The sequence below is a fragment of the Hippocampus guttulatus genome, chromosome 1 (assembly GCF_054856545.1).
Source record: "Hippocampus guttulatus isolate MCC_2025c chromosome 1, RoL_Hgut_1.0, whole genome shotgun sequence".
Taxonomy (NCBI): domain Eukaryota; kingdom Metazoa; phylum Chordata; class Actinopteri; order Syngnathiformes; family Syngnathidae; genus Hippocampus; species Hippocampus guttulatus.
Window position 1 is genome coordinate 28,831,903 of NC_141261.1, and position 11,778 is coordinate 28,843,680.

Below are 11,778 nucleotides of genomic sequence, written 5' to 3' on the forward strand. Positions count from 1 at the left end.
ATTTGTAGGACATTGACTGTACAGCATAAATCACAATATACCACAGCAGTGCATGCTGATAGAACTTTATCAATCATTCCATTGTACCACAAACATCAGCAAACTTTGAACTCTAATTAGGTTGATCAATCTATTATGGGTTTTCACAGAGACCATTATCTATTCATTTATTTATCAGATGATAATTGCTATATTGTGGAGATGTGATAAATGACAAGATGAGGAGACAAAGGCAAGTCATGCCAAATTTACTCTCCACACAAAACTGATCGTTTCCAGAAAAAGCAGCAAACTTCCTTTAACCCTTTCAAGTCTATCATTTGTTCGGATTATTGTCTCTCTCTTGTGGGTCAAAAACACAGCCCCCCCGCCCCCAATCATGAACAATGTCAAGAAAAACGGTCAATGCGGGGAAGGCCAGCACAAGCAGCCAAAACGGCTGCGCTGAACAGGAGGAGGGTCAGGGACCAGGGGTAGGTCCGGAGCTGGGGTCGGGGTGGCTTGTAGTGGCAGAACCAACTGCAACAGATAATCAACGTGCACGTGAGGAAGCTTGAGCAGAGCTATAGTGATCCGTCATGGCTGACTCCACTGACCACCACAAAGCTCTTCAGGTCTGCCTACACCAGCTGGAAGGGCCCTTAGTAGAGGGGCTGCAGCGAGGTCCACTGGCCATCATGGTGGACAAAGATGTACTTTCTGACAGTTGGTCCACCAGGACTAAATCATCAGGAAAAACCCGGGACAGAGCGCAATAAATGGCAGCAGACCGAGGAGCTACAGCATCTGGGAAGCACTTCCCCGGAACACGCATTGGCTGGACATCGATCAGCTGAGCAAATGGGGTGTGAAGGTTGTACTTGGGAGCAGATCGGAGACCGAGCATGACCCACGGGAGAGGGTCAACCCAGTTGCTGTGCATGAGGCTGGCCCGCAGAACGGCTTAAATCGAACAATTCAATCGCTCACAGAGTCAGTTGCCTTGCGGGTGGTATGTCGCAGTATGGTGAAGCCAAACCCTGAGAGACTGTCGTGCAGTTTTGATGTAAACTGTGGAGCCTGTTCAGAGTTGAGGTCAGGTGACGTGCGAGAACGGAAATCTTGTCACGAGATTACTTAACGCGAAATCAAAACAACAATGGCGGCGATTGTCGAACTGCGACACTGCGTTGCTGGAAAAAAAGATGTACCATAGTTCTTTTTTTGTTTTGACTGAGAAATTTCCTTGCGTCCCAAAAACGCACATTATTTGGAACTGTGTGTCCCGCGGGAAAATTATATGTTTCGGACGCGGGACGCAGAGGTAACGAGATGACTGTATACGTTATATGGATATATTAGTGCTGTCAGTTTAGCGCGTTATTATCGGCATTAATTTAAATCAATTTTAACGTGATTAAATTTTTTATCGCGAGATTAATGCGGGAACACATCACAGCGGATGTTACGTTGCTCCATAAATAAACCGGAAACAAAACAAGCGCACTGCACAGGTCCACGCCCATGTCTGTTTTGCCAGCCATGGCAGCGTGAGACACTGAAAACGGATACTTAAAGAGTTTATGAATGGAAAGTTTACTTTTAAAAAGTTGCCAGATGGTTCCATTGACAAGACCAAAGTTACCTGGATGTTTTGCAGTCGTAAACTGAGCCATCATCATCGCACGTCGAGTCTGAAATACCACTTAATGGCCAAGCACACAGCTAATGTGAGTACTCCGCCCCCTCGTCTAAGACAGACAGCCATGGATCATTTCAAAGCGAAGAAAAGGGACAACACAACGAAGAACAAATTTGCTGAAGCCATAGCTAAATGTATGGCTACTGCATGCAAGCCTGTCAACATTGTCCACAGCTAGACTCAAGCTGAAATCATTCGCATTGCGTCTAACGACTCCACTACGGATTGCCAGCGAGAGCCTCCATTACAAGCTATGAACAGAAATTGTACATAGCGGAGAAGGCTAAGGTACACCAAAAGGGAGAAGACACTGTTTCGGGAGAAAAATAAGTGACTAGGTTGATGAGCCTCTGGTGAATAAAGAGCAGGTAGCATGTTGAGTACGATGTATGCCACTGACACGATTGTTACTTGTTTGGAACTATTTAGTGTGGAAGGTTACCGTGTTCCGTGCCCATATAAATAAAGTGGGTGGAGCTTCTCTGCGTTCGTCTGACAGTGACGGTGCGCTGAGGAACGTCGAGAGTTCAGCGGTGCAGTGGTAGCGACCTAGCGACCACACTGAAAATAAGAAAACGTCTCCAGGGTTGTGCCTCGACGCAAGTGTAGTCGTCCGAAATGATGTCCACACAAAACCATAGAGAGACTTCCGCGCTCGAAGGACCAACAGAATCAACATAGCCTGACTGCTGTGTTCAAAGCAAAGTTGAGAAAAACGAAGTATGCAACCTTGGCTTAAATCCACTGTAGGCTGAGCACTAGTTTACCTTAGATGTGCACTTTATAATTTTATATTGCTCTGTTTTGATTCCATAAAAAGAGCTGTTAAAGGAGCTGTTGTGTGACAAAATATTTTTTTCACTGTTGTTGATGGACAGTAATATTGTGTGAGAGATTATGTGTGAATAACTGCTCCACGTGAAAAATGTTCATGTAAAATTGAAAATCGAAATTGTTGTTTCAGTAAATATTTGCATTTTCTGCATAGAAAACTGATCCATGATTCCATGTTGATGAGAGCATTAAAACAGGAAAAAATAGGACAAAAAGATATAAAAGAAAATTTAGAAACGATAAAAAATGTGAGTAATCACGATTGAGTTAATTATGACAGTTGCGTTTTTAATCATGATTACATATTTTAATCGTTTGACAGCACTAACATATATATATATATGTGTGTGTATATAAAATATAGATGTGTATATATACCGTATTTTCACGACTATAAGGCGCCATTAAAAGTCTTACATTTTCTCCAAAATGGACAGGACGCCTTATAATGCGGAGCGTCTAGTGCAGCGGTGAGCAAACTACGGCCCGCGTGCCGGATCCGGCCCGTTGGTCTTTTTAATCCGGCCCGCCGAAGATTGGTGCACAATTAAGGTTTGATTGCATTCATTTCGTTTGGACTTGTAATGACAGGTATTTCAACACCAGGTGGCACAGTTATACTTCAAGTTGCAGAGCACAGGGAGGGAGGGGAAGACAAAGAAAGAGGGAGAGAGTAATGACCATGGAAGGGAAAGTGATATGTATCTGATTAAACGAAGCGGGTAACAATGTACGAAACATTCAGGAGATGCCTGGAGTCGGAAAGACTCAAATCTACGAGACTTTGAAAAACAAGGAAGCGATTCTTACTCAGTCCAATTCTGGCAATTTCCATGCTCAGAGTGAATTGCTTGTGGCTCGAGTAAATGAACATTTCCTAGAATGGTTTGATTGTTATCATGTTTAAAACTTTCCGCAAACTGGACCGCTAATAAGAGTCGGAGAGCAGTCAAATGTGTAGAGCGTGAACAACAGGGGGCTCAGTACACATCCTTGAGGAGAACCGGTGCTGAGTGTGATGGTGGAGGAGAATGTTACATTATTACTGGCATACAAAGACATTGTGCTATCTTCTTTATTTTCTATTTCTATTTCTAACTTTTGGCCCGGCCCTCCACAATATTTTCTGCTTCTCATTTGGCCCCCCCGGGAAAATAATTGCCCACCCCTGGTCTAGTGTATGCGCAGAGTTCCAAAGCCTGACTGAGAGCACCTCTGGCGGACACGCTGTTTATATAGAGAAAAGGCGGAATGAGTGACGACAGGCATGCGGAAGTCCGCCAATGAGTGAAGGGTGGGCGTGTAAGAGGACGCTAAAGGCACGCCCCTCGCAGGTACCAGTCGCCAATGAGTGAAGGGTGGGCGTGTAAGAGGACGCTAAAGGCACGCCCCTAGCAGGTACCAGTTGCGTGGATAAATTGTAAAATGGCGAAATAAAGTACAACCGAACTCAGTTTTGCTTCCGTTGCCTTTTGAAAAACGTGTTTTTAGCGTGCGTGCATGCATGCCGTATGTTTAAGCTGGCGTATGTTTTACCATGCCTGGCTGCGCCCAATAATACAGTGCGTTTTGTGTATGTGTCAAATACAGAAATAGCACCCCTTACTGAGACTGCGCCCAACAACACGGTGCGCCAAATGGTCGTGAAAATACGGTACGTACAGTATATAAAAACCCTCAAAAGAAGATAAACGCAGGAACATTTCTACAACAGCAGATGAACAGATTCAGATGAGCACAACTACATACTGCCTTTCAATGGAGAGATCAGCCTAGTCTCCAGAGACAAAAGGGAGCCACCTGGCCTGTCTCCTCTGCTCCGCTCCCCCTGGATGTGGAGGTGTGTGTGCACGCATCTGTGTTCAAACCTATAAATAGAATTTGTGTCTTCCCTGGCTTTTCGCACCAATGGGATTCTCTCATGTTATAATGAGAAAAAGAAAAACAGCTGCAATCGGGCCCAGCTGTGGTCTGCATCCTCACCCTGCATCAGTCAGCATCCACGCTCTGGGGTACCCTAGAGGCGGCGGCCTGAGTGCATGAGAGTGCGTGGCAGCAGACAAATAAGGAAAGACAGGGGCAGCCCGTGAAAGGGGGGAGACAATTGACCTAAGCTGTGAAAGTGGGGCATTCTGAACTGAAGCCACCTGACGAACACAGGAAGCAGTGCTCATGTTTGTTGGAATCAACTCCCTCTTGTACAAACCTTAGGGAAGCAAAGATCTTTTTCTTGGCTGCATCCCTCCCTTTGTCCTCTTTACATTTTTACCCATTTACTATGACTTACTTTGCAATGTCCCCTGACACACAATAGGAAATTGGTCCCTCTCCGATTTTTTACATCATATTACTCCAATACTAAAAGAGCACAGATCTACCAGATGGGCAAAATTTGATCGCATGGACAGTACTGTCTCATGCTGCAGAACAATCCAAAATACAATTATTCTGTCATGTCTGCTGTGAAAATGTAAATTAACAAGAAGCATTAAGTATTTTTTTAAAGAAATATTTATACTGAGAAAATAAAATAAAATCATATCGCATACATTTATGAATTAATGTTTTAGTGCAGTAGTTTCTTAATATGAAGTAAATCCACACTCCACAGGCATGACATGTCACGGACCACAAGTTGAGAAATGACTTTGCATAGAAGTCAATCACTGACTGCAGAAAAAGCGGTAATCTCTCAGTGATAATTTTACAGTTTACCAGCAGCGAGTCCCAGGGACTCGCTGATCAGAAAAGTATGAGTCTCATTATGCATTGAGAGAGTCCCAAATTTCGAATTCTGAAAGGATCTACTTATTAAATTGCATATCATAATAACACAAACAACAACATATACAGTACATACAATGATAAACAAATGCTGCAAAAATTTAAATAATTCAGGAGCAGGCCTGAGGATTTCGGAAATTCATGGTAACCGTTTTTCGGTTCCGTCGGATTACCCAATGGGAAACCACGATAACAAATGTTGGGTTCCGTAAACGTTCATCATGGGAACCCATTTTTCTATTTTGATAATCAAGAATTCCGAAACTCAAAAGTATAATGTTTGAAAACGATGCATTAAAAATTAACATTACATCAGCAGCTGTGTACTCCAGGTTTAATCCAAAAAATAAATGGATCAAAAACTGGTGTACTCGTGTGGCATCATCAGAGTCTTTTTTTTCCAATCTCACACTGCAAAGATTAATTGACTGGTAATCATTAATACAGGTAAGTATTGATGTGGCTTGACATCCTCTTCCCAAGACGATGCATGTGTAATCTACGATCAATTTGACGAAAGAATTTAACACACGTCATCATGAGTTCTACCAACAGTTAACATTAGCATTACTACACCTTGTGACGAATGTTTTATTCATAAAGTTACCATGCTACAACCAGTAAATTGTAGAATAACCAATACTGTTTCATAATATTTTTCACAGCGATTAGCCTACAAATCTAATGACCAACTTGCCTCGTAATCGTGCCTCGCGTCGTATCTCGCTCTCTCGTTCTGCGCATACGTCACAGGTGAGTTTAGTGATACGCCCTTTGGACGATTCATACGAAAAATCAGACTAGCATTCCCATTTCTTAAATATCGTAATTAGTAGACCTTGGTGAGTTTTTTTTCGCCGCCATCTCAAATTTTCATCCGCGCGATTCCTCAGTTTGCGAACTAAAATAGCAACCCGCATGTGCACATAACGTCATCTGTTGCGTCCCCCCCCCAACACTGAAAACAAAACAAAACAAAAGTAAATTAGAAGAAACACACTCACACACCACACCACATCACAAACACACATACAGGCGCAGTGAAATCGCGTTGATCACACAGTCAACTCGTGTGCGGTGACTTTTATGGTTAAACTATTTGTCGGTACCGTTAAAATGACGCCACGGAAATGTTTGTTTGTTTGTTTTGACTGAGAAATTTCCTTGCGTCCCAAAAACGCACATTGTTTGGAACTGTGCGTCCCGTGGGTTAATTATGCGTCTAGGACGCGGGATGCAGAGGTAACGAGATGGCTGATCTCTAAACATTCTCTGAGTACTACTATTATTACCACTCCCACTAATATTACATTAATTAATTTAATACCTTCAACTTCACAATAATAATAAAAAATATTTAAATCAACCATGATTTTAAACTACGGTATGTATTATCAATATTCATTATTCCAAACATGAGAAAGCATTCAGCAAACATAACTGGAATCGAGCAAAAGGACTCCAAATCCCAATGGCCAAACCCGGAAGTGAAGTGCCGGCATTATTGACTCCAGCTGTAACGCAAATTACTTGGTTCAAACAAACATTCTAGTGCCACCGCACAAACGTGACGACTGTGCAAAAATAACTAAATAAAAGACACCACTGTTACAGAAAGGCTTTACACGCTATTTAAACTGCCGATCGCGAACGGAACGAACCGTGATTGAAACTAACTGTGATGCCGCTCTTTACACGTTGCACTGAATGTCACCTGTCAGTGGCAGCCCCGCCCCTCTTAAAGCGCCAGATAAAGTCATCAACATGGGTTTCCCTGGATGGATTTTGTTTGATTTCTTCATGATTTTTGTGGTCCTCTGGCCCACTTTATATCTGTGGACGAAGGATTAGAGGCTCAAATCCTTCGTAGTGTCCGAGGACCGGCAACCCGAGGCCAAGGCCAAGGACTTGACTCCGAGGCCAAGGCCAAGGACCAAGGACTTGACTCCGAGGCCAAGGCCAAGGACCTTTTCATTCCTGGACCTCACACCCAAGAGGATGGATTTGGCCATGGATATACAAATTACACAAGATATTCCTGTCACTATTGTGCCTTGCATATGAGAATAGATTCAATTTTGACTTTGTTATCCAAAGCAGGTAAAAAGCAAGAATGGATCAATCACCATTTTGATGAGTAAGAGAGAAATGTTTTCCTTAGTCTTCACTATGGAAGCAATTGTTGTTTAATCAAACATATTCAGCATTACAACATCACTCTCTGCTCCAACAATGATAGTATCTTAAAGACCCTGTCATATGAATTTGGAGATTTGTTTTTAAATACATTTACACGTTTGAAGATAATTGATGACTACACAGTATTGAATTGTGGAGATATAGTGTCCAAGTGTTTTCCCCGTTTCCGTGTTCCTGATTTATTTTAGGTATGGCTAAAACAGGTGCCCAGTGACAGACTTGTTGACCAGCAAGAGTCCCAGTCCCTCACTGTACAATAACTTGGCCGCCTTCGTTCACATCAGCAGTTATCTGGCACAATTCCGAGTTACTATGACTAAGTCCATTTCTACCACGAGCTGGCTGTGTTTACATCACCCCAAAAGCATCTTTGCAGAATGCTACAATTTACAGAATGGCTCAGTGTTATTATTGAAATTTAACAGCATGAGGTGATGTCGCAGGTGGGCTCACTGCCTATCCACTAACCGAGAGGTGCCCCTCAAGTCTGTTTGTTGGCTTGTAAGCTAGCGCTTCTTGTCATGGCATGGAAAGCCCCGCGAAGACCTGGTGGCATATATTCCAGCTAACAGGCACTTTAATCAGACAGATGTTCACAACTAAATCATGTCGGTATGTGTATTCATTAGAAAGTTGCTCTGGATGAAATAGTGTTGATATCTCAACAGGTCGTACTTTCAAAATTCAGTGAACACACCCACAGTGTTTGAGAGAGGACACAACTGTCAAGGTTTTTTCTTTTGTTATGGATTCAGAAGCCTCAATTAATATAACCGTTTTTTTTTAATCATTCAAATTTGGCAGGGTTGCTGACAACACTTTTTTTCCTATGGTGTGTCATATTTTAAATACCGTAAATGTATTTCCACTTCGCAGGGACTTTACGTTTCACATTTTCAAATCTGTTTGAACATTTGGTCACCATCAAGCTTTGTTTGCAGGTTCATTTAGAATGAATTACACCCAACTAAAGCAGCCCGGCTTAGTAAGAGTGCCTTGTTCTGCCAGCACAACAGGATATCCAACTGATGCTGACTCAAGCAGTAAATGGAAAAAGCCTCTCACATGTACATTGTACTTTTCTAGTGTTTCTGCTACTGGTACTTTGTGGAAGCATTATAGATGAGAAGTTACACAGAAAGATCAAGTGAACCAAAAGGTTTTAGTGTATGAGTGTGATACAGTAATTATCATTTATCGCGGGGGTTACGTTCCAAAAAGAACCAGTGATAAGTGAAATCCGTGAAGTAGGATTTATTAAAAAAAAGCAAAAAAATGTGAGAGGGACGAAATTTCAGACATTTGACAAAAAAAGTTGTACTTGGTACTTGATAGCTTTTATTTTTTACAGTTATTATACAATACTGAACTATGTATACAACGCAGAGGCGATTGCTCTAAGACTGCAAGGGAAGCTGAGCTTCCCCTAAAATGTCAAAAAGTAAGTGATCAAATATATGTGTGTACGTACAATTGTGTGGACATGTCATTGACTAAATATGTGCTACAATGCGCCCAACTTTTGTTCCGAATCAGCTTCTTATTACTGGTTGCGACGCGACTCTCTTCTTATTCATTCCCGCAGCTTCACTGTGCTTTAAACTGTGTGGACGCTGAGTGTCGACCGCACGTACGCTGGTCATCTCGAGTTGAGTGTAGGTTGTCCCAATGCATTGAAATGAGACGAGTCATTGGATAAATGCTGGTTTTGTCCCACCAATTGGACACTCAGCGTCTCTGGGAGTCTATGGACAGTGGGCGTTTATAGGCTGGCCAGGAAGCTCAGCTTTCTGCATGATGATTGGATGATCTGTCTGAGGCTGAATCTTCTTTTTGATTAACAGCGAAATGAGCCAATCACCGATCTTATGGTGAAGGCAACCTTGTCATTTTTTTTTTTTTAAAGGAACGGAGAGTAGAATTCACGTATAAATAAACGGACACATTTTATGATGTAGGCCGAAATTGAGCTTCCCCTCCTTAACAGACCAGCATCCGCCACTGATATAATGAAACCAAAGACCAAAAATTTGCAAAGGTAAATTTGGCAAGCTGTACAGAGACGAGGTGCGGAGACTGTTCACGTTGGTCAGTGCCTTAGCCAATCAGGATGCAGAACGCAATTCATTGTTTCAAAGCATTTAAAAAAATGCACTAAAAAAATCTGTGAAACTGCGAAGCCGAGGAAAGTGAACCGCGTTAGAGCGAGGGATCACTGTACATGCATCTGTCCTTTGAGCTTCGACAGCCTTGCATCTTGGATAATAATCCTCCAACAGCAACTGGGATCGGCTCTTCATATCTCAGATGATAAGTTCTGGACCATGCCCGAAGATTAGAGGACTTCATCAAAGGGATGAGTGAGATGCAGTTATTGGAAGAGATTTGGCTGACACTGGTGTTTCCACACACATTGAAAAGAGGCAAGCAAAGGAAGATAGAAATAAGTAACGTGCGATGACCCACATGCACATGACTTCCTGGCTGAAAATGATGAAATTGGTTGCCTGAATCACTTGACTGTCAGTAAACTATTTGTGAAATTAGTTTGAGAAGCATAATTTCTCATGCACCATGACTCACGGTGTAACCTTTCGCACACCAATAAGCAGTGGGTTGCGGTTGGTATTTGCCTAATACACACATGGTCAAATTGGACTGTTGAGTGGGCCTCACAATTGAAGCAAAAGCATTTTAAAGCTGTGTAATCATAATAGTTAGGCCTGCTAACTTGAGCCGGATTACAGTAGCCAGTAGTTCTATTAATCACAGTGAGCTATGCATTATGATACTTTATCATTATCATCATTATCATAATGGAATTGAGCTCCATCCAGTTGGGAATCATCATCGTCGAGAGATTGGGAACTGATGAGGCTCAGCCCATATAGGCGCATGTCTCCACTCCCAACGGCTGTCACACATGACTTAACCAGCCGATCTCACACAACAAGATAATGACATATAAAAACAATTAATGTGACTTACCGATACCAGGTGCGGAGTAGATGAAATACAGTGCCGAGGTTGAAAGCGAAAAAAGGAATAAAAGCCCAAGGTATGACCTTCTCCGGAAACGCAAATGTGTCGACATTATACAGGCAGCAAGAAGCACACGGTGGCACGTTCGCGTTATCTATACACTGCCAGCAGACAGAGAGGTTTCGATGTGTCCAGGTGCTGGAAGGTTCGGACAGTGGTAGGCTTTTAACGATCCGAGCGGTGTGGTCGTGTCGCTGTCTGCGGCAGCGTCGAGGCAGCAGGCGAGCAAAAGCTCACGTCGATTTCCTCGGCAGGTTGACAAGAGCGGTCCTCCGGTAATCAGTCCAGTCATACGAATTACATTCCTGGCATGGGGTGGCTTCGGCTCTAATGGCGGCTAAAGTCCGGGGTGGAAATCATAAAATCACATACACACATAACAAACGCAAGCACACACACACACACACACACACACACACACACACGCACGCACGCACACACACAACAACAACGGGCTTTAGCGGTGACAGAGCGAAGCAACCCGGCGGCCTTGTCGTTTTTCACTGCTGGGCCATCATTTGTCACGATGTACGTCGCTGATGGAACTCGGACGCGCCTCGGACGATCTTTCCTTCCCAGCCTTCTAGCCTGTCTGCCTTGCCTGCCTTTCCTTGCTTGCCGTGCCGTGATGAGTGTTTCCCGCAGGAAAATGAGCAGCGGCACCTCAGTGGGCGTAGACGCCGAGCACCACTGCAACGTGCCTTTCCACAGTACACTGAGGAGAGGGTGGGGTGGGGGGTTTGGTATCTGGCGGCGTATATTCGCATTGACACAGACACGCGAATTATTTTTTAATTTTTCGTTATTGCCTTCGGGGACGGCTCGTACGACGTCATCTATGAACGAACGGGACTCTGGAGTTAATTATGAAAGTAAACCGCCAAATGCGAAGACTGTATCGTGAAACACCACATCGTTTTGCTTCACGACTTTCTTTTGTGAAAAGCCTCCAATTTCCTCTCCATTTGGTAGCAGGGTTCTTAAGTGCCGCTACCTGCCTCCATAAAGCATCACTTTGTTGCATTATACACTTGGAAGGCACCTGACAACTGGCGCCGTTGCAATGGCTTTTGGGAAATTGCGTTTGTATACTAAAAACTACCACGTGAAACATCAATGTTTTTATTTAAAAAAAACTCATAATCACTTAAGTTAACCCTCAATTAATATATAAACACATGAAATCCATAATTTAACAGCGAAGCGCAAATTAAACTCCATTGATCTGTCTTTGCTGC

At 43.1% G+C, this 11,778-nt stretch overlaps 1 protein-coding gene across 1 annotated transcript in view; it reads right to left on the bottom strand.

Annotated features, from left to right (window-relative positions):
• b4galt5 (UDP-Gal:betaGlcNAc beta 1,4- galactosyltransferase, polypeptide 5) overlaps nucleotides 1-11,236 on the bottom strand; it is a 47,879-nt gene extending 36,643 nt beyond the window's left edge. Inside the window, exon 1 of the mRNA XM_086124770.1 lies at nucleotides 10,487-11,236. Coding sequence (XP_085980896.1) covers nucleotides 10,487-10,592 — 106 coding nt within the window. The 5' untranslated portion in view covers nucleotides 10,593-11,236. The remainder of the gene's footprint in view (nucleotides 1-10,486) is intronic.
• Nucleotides 11,237-11,778: the final 542 nt, after the last annotated feature.